Raw genomic sequence first — 22,559 nt, 5'->3', positions numbered from 1 at the left:
CAACTTAATGTAATCGTTACATTATCATTTATCTTCGACGACGATACAGATTGACAGCGAACACGAGAAAATGTGACAAAATGCTAACAACAGATAACACTGGGGAACAAAAAAAAAGATTTTATTTTGTGGCATAAAGTTTAATAACAGTTTCAGCACACAAAACAGCTGTGATTGCCAATTGTATGATTGGTTCAGTTGAATTGACTCCAGTTATAAAAATAAACACACCATGGAAAATGTAGGAGGTAAAATTACTCCACGCTTTTCTCGGTAATATCAAAATTTGATAATGGGCTGAAATTCCCATTAAGAAACTTATTTATTTATTTGTAAATTGTTGCTAGGCAACTTATGAAGCATTGTTAGGCAATTGGGGAATCACAGAGCAGAAAACTACCGCGATATAGTTGGAAATATGTTGAAAAATGTTGAGAAATTGGGAGCTAATATGAGTGTGAAGATACATTATCTACATAGCCACATTGACAGATTCCCTGAGAACTTTTGTGATTTTAGTGAAGAACAGGGACAAAGGTTCCATCAGGATGTAAGGATAATGGAAGAAAGGTACCAGGGACGGTGGGATCGCCACATGATGGCCGACTACTGTTGGAGCTTACAGAGGGATTTTCCTAAAAAGCAATACAGCAGGAAATCGTATAGAAAACGTTTCACATAGTTTGTTACTTCATTGTGTACATTGTGATCATAGGCCTATATAAATAATAATGATTGTGATCACAAAAAGAAATATTAAATTGTTGTTGGAAGTTCATTATATGTATGTCTTATGTTTCCGCCATTTTAGTTTAGTTGTATTTATTTCATAAATTAGAGCCAATTAAGGAAATATATTATTACATTATTATTCAGCAGCATGAAATCGCTCTAAATTAGCTCTCAAACACTGTGCCGCAATTTCACTGTTCCCCAGTGTAATTTATAAAAATCAGGTCTGGCGCATAGCGATGACAAAACGCACAGCATTAGTCGGTGTATACGACAAGGATGATTGACGATGTGATGAAGGAGCATGCTAACCACTCCACCACGAATTCAGCCATCCTCAGTGTATACGTATTTTAAGACTGGAATCCATCTTACCAGGTATGTAAAGAACATAGAATACTGAGAAATTTATTTTTTGTCTCTGTGTAACTTTTCGGTACTGGTATACTTCTATTGTTATTTCGCGATTTATATTTAATAACCCTTTGTATGCCGCCATTCAGTAGTGACAAAAAAAGCACACTCAATGCTCTCCTTTATCCCCTACTATAATAAGGTTTCCTCAGAAGCATATCTTTATCAAAAATGGTAGAAAAGTACTTGAATTTTCCTTGTAGACGGTTAACCGCTATTATACGATTCCTTTTTATGTTTTGCAAACAAATGTTCGTATTTACAACTGCACTTCTTAAATTTTAATGCTGTACATGAGGTACAACCAAGAAGAGATTTGTTATAGTTCTCTATGTAGCTTCATAGGCAGGATTAACACATAGGTATGCACATATTATTTTTTATATTCGCCTTCTTAGTCTAATTTCGATCATAAAGGTTAATGACTAGGCAGTTGCCCCTTCTAATATTTTAACCTACAAATTTAGTGTATGGAGATCTTATCGCCGTTAATAAACAACAATAGATTCATACTCTGAAAGAAATATGTAAGTCGGTGTAATTTGCAAAAGAGTATGGTACTTATGTAAATTGGATGATTAACTTCATTCCCTATCAAATTCCTCGTAGAGTCCAGCGCAGATAATTCTGCCGTGCAATGCGCGACAGAACTAAAGAAGCAGTGTTGCTAATGGACCAGATAGAAAAATCGCTGCGGTGCGCCGATGCACAGCTGTTACGTACAACAATGAAATTAGAGAATTCAGGTCTATCTAACGTTGAGTTTTAAACGTCATGCATTATACCAGGACTAGGATTAATATGTACTAACAAGTGGCTTTGTATGTAGCTACTAAAAATTCGCAAAATATGAACTAACACATAAGTAAAATTACCAAAAATGCTGCAAAGAAGACTTCTTCATACGATTCCTTATTTGAGTGATTTCAAACAAAATAAAAAAATATATATATTATTTTTCATTGCATTAATGCACTGGTGGCGTTCTAACTTTTCACTCCCAAAACCCGTATACACTGGTATGGAACTGCAACGGCAGATAATAACATGCCAACGTGTTAAACCGCTACAATTGCACCATAACACTCCTCCTGAAGCAGTATTATTATTTCCTCTCTGAGATCGGCGACAGTCGGTTGCCTTTGTTGTACATTTACAAAGGATGCCGGCTTCCACAACAATAACAAGTACATATACTGCCACTAGACGATAAGCTGCGCGGCTTTTTCTTTTGTTATGAACCAGGGCCGGCGCTAGTCATTTTGCCTCCCTGGGAGGTGGCGGCAGATGCCGCTCTATTTCGACCCCCCCCCCCCCCCCCGGTCATTACGCAGCAACGGAAAATTGAAAATCAATATATTCCTAACTAAAACATCAAAATATAAAATAAATAATGAGACTTCTTATGCTATTTCAATACTATTCAGCGCAAAAGAATATCTCGCTCGATCACAGTTTTCAATAGGCTTATTTTTTTCTTCTCTTCAAATTTTGCCGCTCTGGGCGATGGGACGGTTCGCCCTCCCCTTCCGCCGGCCCTGCTATGAACTTGGTCACCCATCAAAGCATGGCAATTTTAACACAGAAAACAATATGCATCGCATTAAGCAGCAAAAATGACAGCCTCCTCTATGCAATTTCTACAAGAACACTTGCCGGAGCCAGAGTTGAAATGATGTTGGAGCCACATAATTTATTTATTTTGAATAATTCCAAAATTATGAAATATGAACAATTTGTTGCTGCTGTTCGCTGCTCTCTTGCCAAAATGCTTTATTGGGATGCTAACACCATGACTGGCTTCCTCCTTCATGAACTCGTGCACGTTGCTTAGAATTTCCCGAGCTTGGCTATGCAAGGTTTTTGATTTCAACTTCGACAGAACTGGAGGCATTATGGAATTTAACGTTCATTAGCAAACACACACTTTTACATACACACACGCAATACACGCACACAACGTCAAACCGGTCAAATACTTAGTATAAAATAAAAATATGGTGCTTCCAATCCAACGAAACTCACCGTCACTTTACCTGCCTTTTCCCCTTCCGTGACAGAAATAGTGCTTCATTATTACAGTTGGCAACACTAGTTACTAGCTAGCCAATGAACATGCACTGCATAAAAGAAGCAACCACTACGCCGTGCTATATTGCCACATCAGCGTCCCTACCGAACGGTGGGAACCGCGAGCTGGAGCGCTAGTCAATTGTTTTCAATGATGTTTGCGCGAGTGTGTCCAGGAATGGAATGACAATGTGGCAACAATAGCGAAGGTTTTCGAGCAGGGTAGAACACATGATGCTAAGGGAGAGGGAGACGAAACGAAAATTCGTTTCTACGCAACGGCAAATTTACGTGTGTGGCACTCTAACACGATCTATTATTTGTGCAAACACTTGTACCAATTGAACTCAGGCTAACACTGCAGGAGTTCATTCTGATATTGGACCAACAGTGTTTAATGCGCTATTCAGTATCTATAAATGTGTGTATTCAATTCGCAATCGTGTGTGTTGTGAAAGTGGTACAGTAGTTTAAGAGCCGTGAATTTTGTTTAGATTCGGCTTTCCTTCAGTATGAGTTCCATTCCAGCATGTACGCTAACATGTATTATGTCGCAGAGCGACTGAATCGAACTGGGAAAGAACGAGAGCGTGTGCAAGGGTGTTGGGTTGTGACTAACGTGATGATGAGACACATGTGTTCAAGGCAAGTGACAACCTGCGACTGAGCTGTACTCATCAGTTAAGTTAAAATTTTGAAAAGTGAACATTAAAATGTTCTAACCTCATTTTCTGTGAAGGGAAAGCATTTCTGCTCTAATGGACTTCAGACATTAGTGAACCGTCGGGGTTCATTATAAGCGAGGTTGACTGAGCATGTTCTTAATATATCGCACTTATGCATTGCAGGGAAATGTGTGTCTGCAAGGGTCTATTAATGTTGGGTCTGCTAGCGGTGCAAGCATCTTCGCAGCTCAAGAGAACGTACAGGACAGATGGAGAAGCCATGATGGGTAAAAAGAGTTTCAACTAAGTAACTCTCTAGTCTCCTGAAACCAGAAGGTTTATGTTTTTTTTTTTGAACAGACTAAAGAATTTTATTTCCTAAACAGTATACAAGATATGGTTACATAGAACGATTATTATTTTATGTATATGGATAAAAGTAGTCAAACTACTTTCGGAGGTATGTGCTTATGCCCTGGTACCTGAAAATTAACCCAGGGCGTCGGTTCCGTGAATTTTTTACGGATTCCCCCGCTTTTCTTTGATTCATCCTTGATTTCCATTTTTTTAATTACAATAATTCACTGTGACATTGGCAAGAATGTCCCAGTGTGAAGAACCAAATTTGTTCGGTTTTCCTGAACAAAGTTGGTTTCACATCATTCTACAAGGTAAGAAGATTAAGATAAAGGTTAGAAATAGTAGGAAGTAAATAAGTGTTAGTGTTTAACATTAATATTATTTATGATCACAGATACGAAATTACATAAGTGTGTAATTGGGTGGGTAATGTTTTCTTAGGATAAGTTTTATTGTGTGTCGTGTGCATTAGTGTTGATGGATGAGATAAGGAATAGACATTAACACGATTCTATGAATGTTAAGCAGGGTCTATGTTCTAGTATGTTATGTTTGAGATAGTGAGAGTATTATTGGCTTTGAGATGTACGTATTAATAGTAAGAAGAGATATGAAAGAACGAGTGGTACCTGATGCAAGGAGACTTGCGGGAGACCAGCAAGAGTTGGTCGGACTGGGATGAACATCGGTACGACGGTTGGTACCCGGGACATCATCAGGAAGGAAAGAAGTAGGGAGGGATTTCCTGGGAAGTATCGGGTACATTAGTACGTTCGGTAGTGGAAATATAGAGAATTGTCAAGAATCAGTGAGAGAAGTTTGCAGTGTGTTTAGTAACGAGAATAAAGAAGGGGGTGTAAGATTACAGTTTAAGAAAGAAACGAAAAAGAAAAATCTTGGTTAAATTCGGTTGGTTCCTGGGTCGATTCCTTGCAGTGTTATCCTTTGCCTTTCTCCGGGGAGGCGTAACCTTTTTCCGTTTTGGCGTATCACTGTCTTGTGTATTAGTGTCTCCTTCTTGATGTTCCTGTGGGAGGTTCTGCTTCATTATCCTCTTGGTGATCTTAGTCCTAAGGAGGGATATCCTGTTGTTGAGTTTGTCGAAGGTGGATTCTTTGTGATCTTCTGGGGGGTATATTACATTCCGGAGGTAGGGGTTGAATGGGGAGGTGAGTGATGCCGGATTTGAAGAGGGAATGTTCCTCTTTCGACACCAGGTTTGTTAAGTCGTTTAGTGACGTAAAGTGCTCGGGATTTCTTATTAACTGGTACGTGTTGAAGTTTGGTAGCTGTTGTTTTAAATCTTCTATTTGTTTGTTTGATGTCTGGCAAAAGAAGGCTTTATGTTCCGGTGGGTCCGTCTCGGTTTTACATTTCAGGCATTTATCAGTCTGTCTGAGGTTGTGCTTATTTAGGTGTTGACCGTAGGGACCGTGTCCCGTTAGGAAATGTATGAGACCTCTCGTGGGATGGAAATGGTCCATCGAAAGTCGTTCTTATATGTTTGGAAGGAAGCTGTGAAGTCTCCTTCCTTGCGTAGCTTGTGTCCATTCCTGTTGCCAGACGCTAAACAAGTGGTTGTAAATTTCTGGTACCGTGGCAGGGCGTATTCCAATTAGTTTATAGATTTCGTCCTCTTGTCCATTTCTAAAGTAATATTTTGATGCTCTAGTTTTAATAATGATTTCAATAGGCTGTAGGCCCGCAATCATGAGAAGAGCCAGGGTTCAGGTTGTTCTGAATGCTCCCGTGAGGCGAAGTATCACTTTGCGTTGTGAAGATCTCAATCTGTTTTTAATGTACTGTTTACTGGTTTCCATGGCCCACAGGGGCGAGCCATAGAAATAATAGCATTATATATGGTAATGAGATATGTTTTTATGTGTGATAGTGGAAGGTTGTAGTTTGCGGAACTCAATGTGGCTAGACTGTTTATAGTTGTTTCGGCCTGGGTTGTTGCCAGGGCTATGTGTCTGTTAAAAAACATCCACTCATTTGTAGATCCGGATATTTGATGCTAACTTTTCTGTTAGAGAAATAACTTTTCAGAAGTAGGAAGAGTATACCTGGGCAGTTCATATTTTTAAGTGTTTGAAAAAGGCTGGGCCACCACAAGTTGTCAAATGCCCCGGCGATGTCCACCATAATTCCAACCATGTACTTGTTTGGAGTGTTTTGTGTTGTAGACGATAGTTCTCGAAGAGTTTTCCCAAAACGTTGTGGAGGCATATTGGTCTGTATGAATTGACCCTGGGTTCATCTTTATTTGGATGTTTCTTGATGATTATTAACTTTGCTTCCTTCCAGGTTTCTGGGAATATCTTCTGAATAAGGCACTCATTAAATAGTTGAGTAATGTAAGGCGTAAGTACTGGGGTGATTTCTTGTATTATTTCCACAGGAATTCCGTCTGGTTTCGGGGACTTCTTCATTTTCATACTGCTTATTTCGTTTTCTACTTCCTGGGTAGTGAAAGGTAATATTGGTGATTCTGGATATGGTTGGTGATAGATTTTTCTTGTATCCTTATTTTCATCGCTGTCGTTTTCAGGTTTGTCGTCTGGTATGAGATTCTTCATTAAGAAGTTGATGGTTTCTTCCAAGTACTTTGTCATATTCGTGTTGTTCTCGTCATTAATTAAGGTGGAAATGGTTTCCGTTTTTTTTTTTTATTTTGCCGGTAGCGATTTTATACGGGGTGCCCCATTTATTTATTTCCAGACGTTTTTCGATGAAGATATTCCATTGTTGTGTCTTATAATTTAGTAGCTCGGTTTCGTATTGCTTTTTTTGGCACGGTAAATCTGGAGGTTGGCATTTCTGTATTGTGCGATGATGGATTTTTGATATAGTTTTGCATTTGTTTCTTAAGGTTGGTTAGTTTCTTTGGCCATGGCTTCCTCTTCATTTTCCTTTGGTTATTTCTGGGTGTTGAATTTTCAATTGCTTGTCTGATGTTTGCAGAGAGTTCCTCTGCAAGCGTGTTGAGTGATTTTTGTTGGTCCAATTGTTCAGGGATAATGAGTTTTTCTAGGAATTTTTGATGATCGATTTTTCTCCAGTTCAATATGTTCTCCTGGTCTGTCTGTTCAAGCTGATGTTGCCTGTAGATTAAGTCGAATAGTATTAAGTTGTGATCGCTTGTTGTGGCGAGATCTATAACTTTCCAGTTTTGAACATCGCCCAAGGCTCTTGCATTCGTGAGTGTTAGATCAATGTTGCTTGAGGCGCCCGCCCTTCCCCTGTAGGGGGATTATCTGGCTGATTTTCGACTTGTAGGTTGTGCTCAGAAATGAATTCCTCCATGGCTACCCCCTTGGTGTCGGTTTCTTCGCTGTACCACCACGGAGAGGAGGAGTTCGTGTCAGCTGTGATTATGATCTTGTAGTTTTTGTACGCATTGCAGATCAGATCGATTTTTTCCAGATATGGGTCTCTGTCATGGCTGAATTGAAAATAACTATTTATTAGGATCCAAGAACCATGCTCGGAAGATATTTGAGCGCAATTTATGTGTGTGTCACAAAATTGTGCTATTTTGGCGATTGTTAGATTTCTGTTTAGGTTAATTATTGCTGCCATGGTTTGATTGCGGTCCTGAATTGTGTGAACGTTGAGTGGTATGTAGGGAATTTTGTTTTTGGATGTGTATGGTTCTTGCATGAGAATTATGTCAATGTATTGCTCTTTGCAGTAATTGATTGTTTCAAGTGTTGCAAGCTTGCTTCTTCTGGTGTTGATCTGTGCAACGCGTATCTTGTTATTATCTATGAGTGCCGTACTAATTGGTGGCATCGGGGCTATTCGTTTGTTGCTATGAACTCCATTCTTCCGTGTGCCCTTACAAAGTCCGCGTAAACATCGTCAAGTACCAGGGGCTCTCCGCGACGTCCGAAAGCTGTCTCGGTTAGCCAGAGCAGCTCCTCTGTGTCGGTAGGAAGGTTGTAAGTTTTTAACGTTATCCTGTCCACTGCTTCTGGTATGGGGAAGGTAATAGTTTTGCCCTTGCTATGCTTCTTCCTGACTCGCAGTCTCAGTGCAGTAATGAGAATATCTCTCTCTTCTAGGCGTGAAAGTTTCAAGTTGTGTTCGAAGTTTCTATATATTAGGTACGGATCCGAGGGATGGGATGAATGTTCTGGCGAGGTGATGGAGGTTCCGAGTCAGTATCGAGATCGGTGTCATATAAGTCAAGTGTGTCTTCTGCAGTGAGTTCAATTTTCTTGAATGTGAGAGGGGTGTGAGATGATGTGTCAGATGTAGGTGTTCGTGTCAGAGTGGGTTTTATTACCTCAATTGGGGCAGGAGAAGTTGGAAAAGGGTCGTTGAGGATGGAATGGGTGTTTGTAGTGGATTTTATATTCTCCGATGGGTTGGACGGTTCAGCAGAGAGGTCGAGAAGGGTTGGAGGATTGAAGTATGTGCTATATGGGTACATGAAGGGGGAGCTTCTGGGTTTAGCGTGGAAGAGTTTACTAAATCGATTGCTTTTTTTAGTCGGTATGCTGCCGCCATTTAGCGTTTCTTTTTCTTCTACTTGGTGGATTTCTTTTCCTTTTTGTTTTAGGGGTGTTCTCCATAGTCTGTCTTGTCCACTAGTCTTTGCCACATGAGGGTGTATGTTGGGCAGTCTTTGTTGTCTTTACTATTGCATGTTTTGTTCCTGTTTTTACATGGAATGCATGTTTTCGGTTGGTTTTTTTTATCACAGTGTTGGCGTTCATAATTCTCATTCCCGCTATGGGTGCACAAGGGTTTGTTTTTGCAGTATTTTGCTACGTGGCCCAGATCTCCACATTTCAGGCAACGTGCAACCACGATATAATCTTTGATGAAGAGAGATAGGAACGGTAAATATACATTTTCTGTGCGAAGAAGGATTTTTCTAATTTTACTTGTGGTTTGTACAACTAGATGTACTGTGTTGCTGTTACGGGGTCCTGTTTCAAATCTCACATTGAAATCATTTGTGTATTCTTCATATGGAATTGATTCTTGGAGATTAAGGCTGTAAAATTCTGTGTAAAATTCCTCTGGGTCTTTATTGGCCGGAACGTCATATATGATCAGAAGTGGATCCTTTTTTCGAGGGTTTTCTACTTTGATGTTGTGTTTAGGAAGATCTTTATTATTAATTAATTTCTCGGCTACTTCTCTGGAAGCTGTTTCCACTATCACCATTTGATTTGTGGTTCTTATGCTTTTGATTTTGATATTTTCCCTCACTGGATTTACTGTGGTGGTCAAAATTTCCTGTATCTTCTTAGCACTCATTTTCCTATCTTTGTCGGACATAAAGACAGTGTGCTTTACGATAGATGTGGCTTTCTGTATTTGTTGTTGTTTGTCGGTTTTTTTGTTGATACAACCTGGGAGTATAATACGTCTTCTCTAGGGGTTGCAGATTGGACATGGTGATTTCTTTCTTGAAGGATTTTATTTACAGCGTTGAGTGATTTGTTCTCCGACACTGTTTCTTCATGTACTTGTTCTAATTTGCTCATCAGTTCTGAGAGGATGGATTTTCTTTCTTCTGATATGTTTTTATCTTTAGCGACGAGGGTAGTAATTTCTAATACCAGTTTTCTGTGCATCTCTAGCTTGATAGTCTGAGAAACGGGAACACTGTCTATTGAAGATACGCCAGTCGTATTGGAGTTTGATGTCTGAACGTTGGTGCCTGGTGTCTGGGAGGAAGGGGTGGCTGAGGGGCTGAAGGGGTTTGCAGGTGACGGGTTGAATGACTTTTTCCAGTGGTCCTGGGGCTGTTGTAGGGGCGAATCTGGCTTCCTTTTTGTCAGAGGTGAAGGTGGGGGGAATGACGGACAGGGCCTGCCTGTCCGAAACCAAAGTGAGTGTTTTGCTTGGGGGTAGAATTTTTGTTTTTGGGTGTGGCGCCACCGGTAGGAGCCATGAGGAACACCAAGAGTAGTCCAAGTTGCGCGCACTGATGAAATCTGGATTAAAGAAGCCAATTGACGGAGAGCGGCCGTTAACTGCAATCGCACGGTCGCAAACACAGGTTGCCCGGTGCTACGAGAACTGACGCGTATTGTATAGTATTGGAATGGATTTCATACTCTCGAGTGACGTCACGCTATGTGAATGTCCTTTGTAACAGCTGAGTGAGTGAGAATGACGTCGCGCCCCGGCAATGCACAGACCCCTCTAGCCGAGAATTACGCCGTGTTGTGGCAGTTGTATTTGTCAAATAAAACTGGAACTACTGTATTGAATTCGGTTCTGGGGGTCTCAGAATGTCAATCAGGCTTCTCATAAAACTACTATGTTTATTAACAAAGCTAACTCAGTTCGGGTTGTCTGTGTCTGGTTGTTATTTATACCACTGACATCCGTTAGGCTTAACTGACGTGGCTCCGTAAGGATAGCATGGGGATGTTTGTTTCACAACAGTTATTTTGCTTAAGGGTGAATTCACTTTTAGTTTATTTTCAGATCAAGATTGGTCCTTCTTACGTGAGCGTTTTGGGGGTGAGCAAAGCAAACCACTCCTTGGGTGAGCTGCAGGGGGTGTCTTTTGCGTTCATCTGCGGGCAACAGTATTCTCCATAAGAAATATATAGAGAGTGCACACGATTACTATTTTGGCAGTGTTTGAGAAAGTACTTACCGCAACAGATTGTGGGGTGTCCTGCGACCCAAGGCACACCTTACACTACCGCATGCTCCCTCACTTACACTAACACTCACTAATTACTACATATTTTGTCGATTTTTACGGAGCACTTTTACGCATGAAGAAGTCTGCTTGGCACACGCACAGGATCTCAAGGTTTATGGTGCAGCGACACAAGCTTTCGATCTGTCCCTATCCTTACAAATTTTCTTTGGGTCCATCTCAACGTTATCCCGTCAGTGTCTCTAAATCACGTATTATGTCGCTCAATTTCATGAGATAAAAATATTAACTTTCAATAAATTCTTACCAATATGCTAAATCTGGCCTTCGGTAAGAATAAATTGATTGACTTCATACGTGGAAATAAAAAGTAGGCTTAATTCAGGAAATACGTGTTACTTTTCTCTTCATATACTGTTATTTTCTCGGTTAATATCTAAGAAACTAAAAGTTAAAATATACAAAACAGTAATTTTGCCTGTAGTATTATATGGATGCGAAACGGTCCCTTACACTGAAAGAGGAACATAAATTAAGAGTATTGGAAATTAAAATTCTCAGGAAAATATTTGGATTTAAAAGGGATGAGACAGGCGAGTGGAGAAGAAGCTTACATAATTTATAACTACATAATTTGAATTCATCTCCAGATATTATTAGAATGATTAAATCAAGAAGACTTAGGTGGGCAGTCTATGTGGCACGAATGCGAGAGGAAAGAAGAGTTTACAGGATTCTTGTTGAGAAACCTGATGGTAAGAGACCTGTAGGAAGGCCAAAGGATAACGTTGAGATGGACGTAAAGGTAATCGATAGGGATGGAAAAGAGTGGATAGATCTTACTCAGTATAGGGACAAATGGAAGACTTGTATTGCTGCAGTCATAAACCTTCGGGTTTCAGAAGGCTATAGAGTAAGTGAGTCAGTAATAATTTGGATTTTTACAAGACACAAATTATTTTTAAAAAAACTCGTGTATAGTCATTATATCGATTTTCGAAGTTGCAGGAGCTTGACAGCTCTCTAAGGAAATTTTCGCATATATGTGGTATGTCACCTAAAATGTTTATAAAGAAGTGCAACGTTTCGAATAGGAGAGGCGTGACACTTTGAGTCATTTCTGGGGCAGCATGATTTTTGTTTTTGTTTTTCACGTGCAACATGTAATTTGGTGTCGCATGTGCGGACATGCAATAAGAAACTTTACAATAGGTTTCTTAAGGAATGAACACCTGATGAAAAAGTGAAAAGAATGCTAAATAAATTTAAATTCTACAGCGAGAATAATCATAAACATGACCTTGGCTAGAGTCTAAGTTACAAGACAGTTTGAAGCTTGCTAAAAATAGAAATACCCTTTCCTAGATGGAAGATTGCTACTTTAGTGTGTACATTTTCTAAAGAATGATTTGTGTAACTGATGATAAATGAGCTAAATGATCGTTTCCTCTCCTAGGCATCGTAAATGCATGCAAGAACACCGTTTGTCCACCTGGTATGTTCTGTTCCAGAAAGCTTGAGAGAGTGCAAAGGAACGAGATTAATGTATATGCTGAGTGCACGGCGATCTCCACAAGTAAGTGAGAAACGAATCAGCTACTGGTATTTCTTTCGTTAGTGGAAAATCCTATCCACATTCACATATCTTAATAATTGCATTTTCTTTTCGAACGATATAAATATAATACCCAATTTTTGTTTATTTTACCGCGCTACTATAACGTTCTGTGTTCATGTACTTTGTTACAATTCACGTCATTTTTCTTAAAAATAGTTTATTGCGTGTTTTCGCTACATAGAGCATCAAGTATTATTTGTAAATAGGAATTCCGTTAATATTGTTTCAGGTTAACATTGTATGGCTTCATTGCAAACCTATTAGGATAAGAGAAAATAAGAGCGCTACAGATTTCAAGAACATGCTCGTCTGATTGGCTCTATGTGGTATGCATTAGTGTACACGAGCAACGTAAGCAGTGTTGAATATCCACTCAGATCTCTCGATTAAAGCATTAGATTTCCATTTGCAAGAATAATGTGTACGCCCCAAAGCCACGGATGATATAAGATATGCCATTAAGATTACCTGTGCTTCCCTTCCCGTGGAAATCATATCTGCTGTTTGTCGAAATATCGGTTTGTTTTGCACACTCAATATAGCCATTGGGGCTGTTTTGGTCATTTTGAACATATCACTTTAAGGTATATGGCACCCCCGCAAAAATCATACTTGCTGCTATTAACGTTAAAAGAGTGTAAACACTATTTTAGGACGCTCTGTATATGTGACACCTATGAATCATTTAATGTCTCAATTATGATACTTCTTTTGTAGCGCCCGATTCTTTGTGCAAGGAAGGATGTACTGGATCTACTGACATTTGTGTGAACGGAGAATGCCAACCACGTAAGCTTCGTGTTAGTTTTGGAATACTTTCATGTAGGCAGAAAAAATATGTTAGACGCAGGCAGTTGTCCTAGAAGGTCCACAAAAAATTATGGTTAAAATGGCGTCGATTACGACCATTTAAAGGAGTACCACCAACGTTAAACTTTAACCAAAATGTACTGCGGAACTCCTTGGACCGCTACGCTGACCTCCGTGGCACAGTGTGCCAGGGGTGCCGGGTTCGAATCCCAAGAATGCCCTGTTATTTGTGAGCATCCTCAACGTCGCGATTAACCAAAAGTGGCAGAAAAGCCACACTACATAACAAAAATAAAAATAATAATCCTAGGACCGCTGTCTATGTATCTCTAACATCAGCATTTTTTTCAGTATAAAAGATAACAAAGTGTAAATATTACTCTAAACCGGCATTTATAAAGCACGCAAAATTCACCGAATTTTCTAAGGTTGTATACTCCAAAATCACTTACGCAAATCCGTGACACCGGCGAAATAAATGTTGTAGAATATTAACAATGGATTATGATTAATTAATTAATAATTATAATTAATCAGTGAAACAATGATTTGTGTGATTTATTTTCAGCGCCATTTTGGTTGTGCACAGCTGGTGGTCCAAGTACGTGTGTTGGAATGGGAAAATCCTGCCATGTGATAACCATGCAAACGAGACTGTTGCAAATTCTTGATTTCAAGGAAGAAGTATGTTCGGTACGATGCAGGTTTTACAGTATTTAGTAATTATTTATCCAATTATAGTGTTCCATTAACATATAAATTGTGCACAACGTTTCAATTTCAATTTGTTCAAACTACAAACAATCAGAATTCATAACAATAGTACAATATAGATTAAGAACAAACACATTGTTTGTCAAATGCCCATCTAGGGTTCTGTGCGGATCAAATGTGAAAAAAAAATCTCTAACTCGCGCTTCAACCCGTGTTTGCCGCATGAAGAGAAATTTCCCTTTTGCAGGGAATTTTGAACGAAAAGGGAAAACAAAGAATTACCACAATTTCAGGGAAATTTGAAGGCATCAGACTCGATACTGATTATGTTAATTTCCAGATTCATATTCACTCTTTTTTTCTGTTCCTTGTTATTTCTACTGCTTTCAATATAAGCCTATATCTATTTGTATTTCTATCTTGTTTATTGTACTCTTTTCTGCATCTTTGGATAATAGCAATGATGAGGATAAACGATTAATGAATGCCTGACCAGGATTCAAACCTGGGGCATCTGGCCAAGAAGCGATGAGACTGACATGTATGTGATTAATTTAACATTTTTCCTCGCACGAACATGGACCAAATTAAATGTTGCTACTACTACTACTACCACCACCACCACTACTACCACTAACTATTTTTATTGCCATTATTATTATTATTCCATGATTTCTTTGGGTGAAGGGAAAAATTGGTCCAAAAAGGGAAATTTTGCACTTGAAAATGGAAATTGTTCCCTCAGATTCTGCCAACACTGGTTTCAACCGTGCCATATTGAAACAAGCTTGCGCTAGATTTTGTTTACTTTCAAGTATGAAGAAGACCATGATAGAGGATTGAAAAGTCACGTTGTTAAGTGTTCTTTTCTTCTTTTTTACTAAACTACACACTCCCTTGGTCAGCACATGTAGTGCTTTCTATTCTGTCATGAAAACAAGGCTTAATCCTGTTACCATTAAACATTTCATATTTTTTTCAGGATGCCCCCAGCCCAGTATATTTTCGTGACGATCTAATTCATGGAGGATACATCTATCCGGACGAAATTGTCTTTCATAGATAGACTGTGGTAGGTACGAAAATATTTTATGTTGAAACAAAAGTGTTTTATGTGCCACCAGGGGTGCCCATCCAGCCAAAGGCCCATGACGCACTCCCCCCCACCAAGAAGGTAGAAAATTTGCCTCCCCCCCGGTTATGCCGAATTAATTACTCAAATTAATTTTGTCAGACAAAATTTGCGGAAAAATATAATACCAGAGGTGCAACCACGAATTTTTGTCTGGGGGGGGGGGGGAAGTAGCAGGATCAACGTAGCAATAAGAATAACAACAACATTAATAATGGCTTTATTATTATTACTACTACTACCAGTAGCAGTATGAAAGACGTTATTATCCTCATAAATTGCTCAAAAAGAGGATAGAAGTCTGTGCTAAAGCATTTGTTTGAAATAAACGATTTGAAATCTTTTTTCAACCCCCTTCAATTTCACATTACCTAATAATGGAAATCAAGCACACAAACTGTATATTTGAATTGCAGAAAATGAATGATAAATGCATTCCGAAGATACATGTGTAACTTTCATGTACAACATATGTTTTACACATATGCAATATGGAGCGACATAAAATAAGAAAATACATATGCAACAAGCTAACACTAAATTGTGTACATATTCATAGCTTATTCATTACAAATATACAACACATTATTGAAATACGTACATTACATTATAGAAATGAAGTTGACTGCGAGCGAAGCGAGCAAGAAAACCTTTAGATCCAATTTTTTGCAATTGAAAACAATACTGATTTAATAGGGCGCAAATAATTTCACTGAACGCCACCATGGCATTCTCTCTTTTACAACTTTTTTTTCATTTAGATCATTCGGCGCCCATGGCCGACTCCCGCCGCCCCTAGCTACAGCTCTGAACTTGACGAAAACGAGAAAAGCAGATATCGAAGGGGCAATTGCTACTCTGTGCCCCCACTTCAGGTGCCCTTGGCCGTCAATGTTTGTCCTCTCTGATCCCCCTGTGGTTGCGTCACTGTAGAATACAGACATATTTTAGGAATATACTCTATGTGATCAAAAGTATCCGGACGCACCGCTAAACGTGTGTTTATCATAGAGGGCGACACATTACTGCCATCTACCGTGTGGAACACACAGTCAGCGAACTCAGTAGTCTGCAGAAAGTGTGAGACAGCAGTATGGGATGGTCTGAGGAACTCACAGACTTTCAACATGGTCAGATGGTTGGGTGCCACTTGCGTAGGAAGTCTGTGTGTGAGATTTCCACCCTCCTAAACATCCCTCTGTCCACTGTTTCCGATGTTATAGTGAAGGGATGTGTACAACCCAAAAGCGTGCAGGCCAACATCCGATGTTGACCTCCAGAGACCATCGAGTGCTGAAGAGGCTCGTACAGCATTATCGTCAATCATCCATCGCCACCATCACACAGGAATTCCGAACTGCATCAGGATCTACTCCAAGCACCATTACTGTTTGGCGCAAGGTTCTGCAACTTGGTTTCCATGGCCGAGCAGCTGCCCATAAGTGAAACATCACACAGACAAATGCCAAACGCTGATTCGTGTGGTGCAAGAAGCGTCGAAACTGGAACATAGAACAGTGGAAAACCGTTGTGTGGAGTGATGAATCACAGTACACATTGTGGCAATCCGATGGTAAGGTGTGCGTTTGGCAAATGCCTGGTGAACGACATCTACCAGCCTGTATAGTGCCGACAGTGAAATTCGGAGGTGGTGGGATTACAGTGTGGTCATGTTCACCTGGAGGGGGCTTGGCCCCCTTGTTGCTTTACATGGCAATGCCACGCCACAAGCTTACGTTGACATTTTAACAGCTTTCATGCTGCCTACCGTCGAAGACCAATTCGGGTATGACCATTGTATGTTTAAACACGACCGAGCATCCGTCCATACTGTAGGGCTTGTGAGGGAGTGCTTTGATGACAACAACATCCCGCTAATGGACTGGCCTGCGTAGAGTCCTGATTTGAATCCCATAGAACATATCTGGGATGTTTTGGAATGCCGACTTCGTACTAGACCACACCGATCCACATCAATACCTCTTCTCATTTTGGCGCTCTGCGAGGAATGGGCTGCCATTCCTCAGGAAACCTTCTGGCACCTGATTGAAAGTATGCCTGTGAGAGTGAATGCTGTCATCAAGGCTATGGGTGGGCCAACATCGTATTGACTGCCAGTGTTCCCGATGGAGGGTTGCCCAAACTTGTATCTTATTTTCAAGTGGGTGTCCGGATACTTCTGATCACATAGAGTATGTTTACTTTAGATACTTTAGGCTCACTGCCTTATTCGGCACAGTTTGTCTGCTCGACTAACCTTGTATTAATGCGAATACCACACCCCTCCCCTCCAACCAAACCGATTCTAAAGGCATAAGAGGTGGTGTTTCATTTCAACCCTATCGCCGCGATCACCCACAGGTAGGTAGAAAACCTAAACATAATAACCAAAACTAAAAATCAATAAGTCAATCAAACGATACGACCCCCCCCCCCATTTTTGTGTGAAGATATATATAGAATTGGTATAAAATGTTGTCCCCCCCAAAAATTCCCATGACGCAGGCGCGTCATGAAACCCCCGTGTGGGCACCCCTATGCGCCACCACCCGATGTCCCCTTCAAATAAATTTCTGAAAATGCTACTTACTTTATGTTTCATTGTTAAATTATGGATGTCAAAACTAACTTCAAGTACATGAACCACGTAAAGAATATAATTTATCTAATGTTTTCATTGCATGCTACTGATATTCGTTGTACATATGAGTCAGTAACGTACCTGTAAAAAGCATGATTTCATCATTTATACGTTTATAGCAAATGCAATGTTACAACAACATAAAGGATTTGCGTGTACTATGTACTACAGAATCTGTCTTTACAGTACACCGGAAGTCGATAGAATGCAGTTTCTGCTACCAGTGGAAGAGTTTTATGGATCCAAGTACGTAACACGAGATGACAATCTTTAATTCGAAAATAAAGTGACTGTAATACTGTATATAACAAATACATTTGAGTAATAATTTATATAAGATTTTATTTAACCATTGGGTGAGAAAATATAATTGTAGTAGAATGGATCCTAAAAAAAATGCATCAACACAAAAATGCATAAAGAAGTTTTGCATTTGCAAGGTGAAGTCGAGTTACAGTTTCCGATGTCCCTAATCACTTGGCTGACGTCAGAACCTATCTGCCTACTTTCATACACTAAGGTTGAACTGTACCTGGTTTCAAACTATAGGTCGTTTCAGTTCTTACGGCGGGCGCTCTAGAAGCTGGCAAGGGAAGAGGGAACGGGAAATTCGTCGCAGACCAACCAGACAACAGCGGTGGCGCCGAGAGATACGACGTGGCGGAAATATGTACTACGTGAACCTTGTTCTACAGGCTGCTGCGTTTCGTATCGCAGCTGGATTGGTCGCTTCCCCGTTCCCCACTTCCCTTGCCAGTTTCTAGAGCGCCCGCCGTAAGAACTGAAAAGACCTATAGTCACCAGTAAGAGGTGACCTTCTAGTGAGGCACCCAAAAGTCAACTTCACTTCCACACCCTGGCAACTGCTTCTTGCAGACCAACGAGGCTCTGGTGCCTGTACCCACGGCCAGGATAATCCCTTGTGAGCTCGTGCTCTCCTGTGCTTGTGTGTGTTGAGTGCATCTTTACAGCCTCAACTTTTAATCTAAACTCACGGCCATGAAAATAGGCGGCTGGGCTCGCTGGTGCCACATATGGGAAAAGCAAAACGAGAGCGTTACAAAAGTCGCTGGTTCCCTCGGACTGTGCGGCAACGTCAACCGGGCTGCGTTTCCTAGTTCGAGCGTCAGTCCGACCTTTCATCCGGGGTACTTTTGAATCATCCCTTGCCTTTCGAGCAAATTCTGTAAGTTTGTATCATGGATTACAAAGACCAACTGTACAACGAGATCTTTCATTCTCTCAACCCTCCGAACACACGGGGTTGTGTTCAGGCTTGGCAACAGCGCGAACTTCTGCCACCCGCCTAACTTCGTGGCTGTGCTTTTAGCTAAGGACATTTTGGTCCTCAGAGACAGTATAATTTTATTTCTTGTTAAGTAATGAATGAATTATTTAGTTCTTAAAAATGAGTAAGGAAGGTCTAGCACATATTATATTTTCTTATTAGGAGCCTGTCCTCAATTTTGTTTTAGTTAAACGGCTTATCCTCCGAATATAGCATTGTGCTGATGTGTCCACACTATAAAATCAATCAAAACAAGTCTTAGTCGCCTTGGTAACCATAGAATATACTCTTAATATATTCTGCTTGATCATTTATCGCTAAGAAACAAAACGGGGGAAAATATTAAAATTCACTTTTTTCTATGTAATGACGTTCAAACTCAACTTCTTTTAATATTCACATAAGATTTTATTTTTGGAGAGAAATTCTTTGTGTTGCGTAAAAAAATGCTTAAAAAACTAACTTTTATAATTGCCTCTCTCGTTCTGCTCTATCAAAATGGTTTATGTTTTTTTCTGATTTTCTCTAAAATTTCACATTTACGTCACACAATCGTTTCACGGTAAGTTAGTGGGAAGCTGAAAACTGGTCCTATGATTTCCTTTAATATTGAAACGTGTCTATTCGTTTGGAGATAGTATCAAGATGCAATCCATTTCTCTTCTCCAACAAATGCAGCGATATGAGTTTTCTTCTGTACTTGTACATAGCCACTCAGCTCATCAATAAAGCTTATTTAGTATGTCGTAAGTTCTGCAATATTCAGTTCTTCTAGCTGATTATCTGTGAATTATGGGTAATTACGCATTTTATTACGGCTTAAGTGTTTAATTAAGCAGTTGCAATTAGGTTTTTGAATATTTCATGCTTTCCAAAGAATTCAGTACCACAGGCAGTGGTGTAGTCAAGGATGAGATCGCTGGTTTCCCGAAATTTTGCAAAATGTTTATATTTTTGATTTGATTTATCTTACTTCGCATTTCTGCCACTTTTGGCTAATCGCGAAAATGAGGATAAGTGATATACAACTGTTGAAGGGACAATCACAAAAAACACCTTTGCCTAGACAGGGCAGGGATTGGAACCCGTAACCCTTGGCGTCATAGAGCGCTGTGATAGCCACGGAGGTCGGCAATTTCATTTGCAAACGTTCACAATGTATTGACCAATATTCTATATACAGAAATTTTTCAAATTTGCCACAATATTGGTTAATGTACTGAGAATGTTTGCGAAACACTTTGCGACATATTTCCTTTAATTTCTGTTATTTTACGTCGCTTTTTGGAAATTTTAGCCAATCGCGCCGATGAGGATGAGCGATGATTAGACGAAATTGATGAATCGATACTCGCATAGAGGACCAGGACTAGAACACGGGAATTCCGGTAGCCAGATCCAAAGTCGAACCAATTGTAGCGTTCAGCCACAGACCAGGAAATTTGTGGCACATAAGGTGTCCTGAGGAAACAGCCAACAATGAAAAAATAACAACGGGAGCGTCCAACCAATGTGGTCGATCTTTGCTAGAACTTGTTCAATGCAACAAACAATTGTGGATCTACGGAGTACGGCCCACTTTAGAAGCAAGCATTTCCTGTAACATTTTTGATAGCTAATATAAATGTTTTTAAAAATCTTACAGCATTTTCTATAGCAGACAGTACTTTTCACGGAAGCATTTCGTGTAACGTACCGTTTAGCATTTTCAACTGTGATGCAAAGCGTGCAGACAATGTTAGATTATATGTACAGCACGAAATGCACATCGAGTTATACGTTTTTCAATTGTTAACTAATAACCATAGAACGGATTCATATGTAGTAAAAATGTGCTATAATTGTAAATACTTACTTATTTTCACCAAAATATGGAAGTAGTGGTATTGACTGTATTATAAACTCACGAAAGGAAGAGCACCCCTCAAGCAGGTTTGGCTATACTTAAAACAAGCTCAACATGGCCATATGAGCTTTTTGCTCTAGTGTGGAACCCTGCCTAATCCAAGATTTTTGTAAAAATGCCCTCGGGAATTTTTCAGAAAGGAAGAGCTCCCTCAGATTGATTTGCGCATACTTACAAAAGTTGCATCAGCCAGATTTTTGTCCATAAATTTGTCAAAAATTGATATATTTTTGGCCACACCAGAAATTAAGCAAAAACCCATACATACACACACATATTTACTTCTGGTTTAAGTTTAATTGGATACCAGGTTCAATTTGCTTATCTAATATTAAAACAATGCAATATGCAGAGCCCCTCTAGAATTGCTCCGTGACACTCTCATTTTTTATATTATATGTTTGCATGTTTCTCCTCTGTGTCAGTGTGTACAATTCCCGAGACGGTAGTATTGATTTTTGCTTTGCATGTTTCTCCTCAGTGCCAGTACTTACAGAAATTCCCGAGTATTGCATCAGCCAGTATTGTGAGAGTGACTGAGGAGAACAGATGTGTTGATACAGTGCTTCTCATACTTACAGGCCTGTTTGGTTTAAATATTCATATTGAACAATATAAAATCTGATATTTGTTGTAATCTACTCATATTTAGAGTCAAGCTTATATTTGTCCCATGTCCTGCATGTTTGTGCAGGTATTTGTGCTGGGTCAGTGTGAATGAATATTTATTCTTTTTTTCCACTTGTAAGCTATTGGCTTTACAACCTGTCATAATAAGCATAGAGATTAGATTTAAAACCCAGGAAATTTTATATAAATACCAAAGCCAAAAATATTAACACACATACACACATACACACCTACACACATATACACACACACACAAAGCACACAGCTGAACCCAACTGATATTTTTTATTCAGTATAAAGTTTTGAATTGAAACCCAGGAAATTGTATATAATAAACAACAGCAAAAATGCCGAATCAAAAATATTGTAATCAGTGCAATAAAAATATATTTAGCTCTAATTGGGCCAGACACCAAAAGATTTGTAACCCAGACAAATACAGAACTCCCACAAAAATTTGCCCCAAATGCAATAGAAAATACAGCATGCAATACTTCACATATACACATAAAAATACTTGCTCTGCACAATCATCAACACAACCATCCACATCTGGTCTGAAAAGAAGGCACGAAGCACCTCTTAATGCCAGAGCAGCAAAGCAGCCACGCTATGAACCCATCCATAGCAGTTTTAATGCCCAACTTAGGGATTATCGGTTTGTATCAGAGCCAAGATGTGGCATTGAGAATTTTTTGAACAGTATAAATTCTGATCTGCAGGCAATTCTTAATGCACAAAATGGCTCTTATAAGCTCTCCCTCAAATTGTTTGCACAATATAAGAAACCAAATGGTACAAAATTTACACAGCCCCACATAACAGAAACTGCACCGGTATATTCAAATACAAATTCAGACAAAATAATAGGCAATTTGATAGATCAATTAAATATCAAGCACTCTGAATTTGCAGCAAAAGAGTCAGGATGGAGCCTAT

The 22,559-nt window shown here is 39.5% G+C and overlaps 1 protein-coding gene across 1 annotated transcript; it reads left to right on the top strand.

Moving 5' to 3' along the window:
- Positions 1-1,439: 1,439 nt before the first annotated feature.
- LOC145991637 (uncharacterized) lies at positions 1,440-18,189 on the top strand. The gene is made up of 7 exons (XM_083127700.1): positions 1,440-1,508; positions 4,065-4,168; positions 12,338-12,457; positions 13,217-13,288; positions 13,878-14,002; positions 15,006-15,095; positions 17,983-18,189. The coding sequence occupies exons 2-6, from the start codon at positions 4,069-4,071 to the stop codon at positions 15,087-15,089; spliced, it is 501 nt and encodes a 166-aa protein (XP_082983826.1). The 5' UTR covers positions 1,440-1,508; positions 4,065-4,068; the 3' UTR covers positions 15,090-15,095; positions 17,983-18,189.
- The last annotated feature ends 4,370 nt before the right edge of the window (positions 18,190-22,559 follow it).

The sequence above is a fragment of the Lepisma saccharinum genome, chromosome 8 (genome assembly GCF_977018435.1).
Source record: "Lepisma saccharinum chromosome 8, izLepSacc3.1, whole genome shotgun sequence".
NCBI lineage: Eukaryota > Metazoa > Arthropoda > Insecta > Zygentoma > Lepismatidae > Lepisma > Lepisma saccharinum.
Note: the sequence above shows the minus strand (reverse complement) of the source record. Positions and strands in the feature narration are given on the sequence as shown.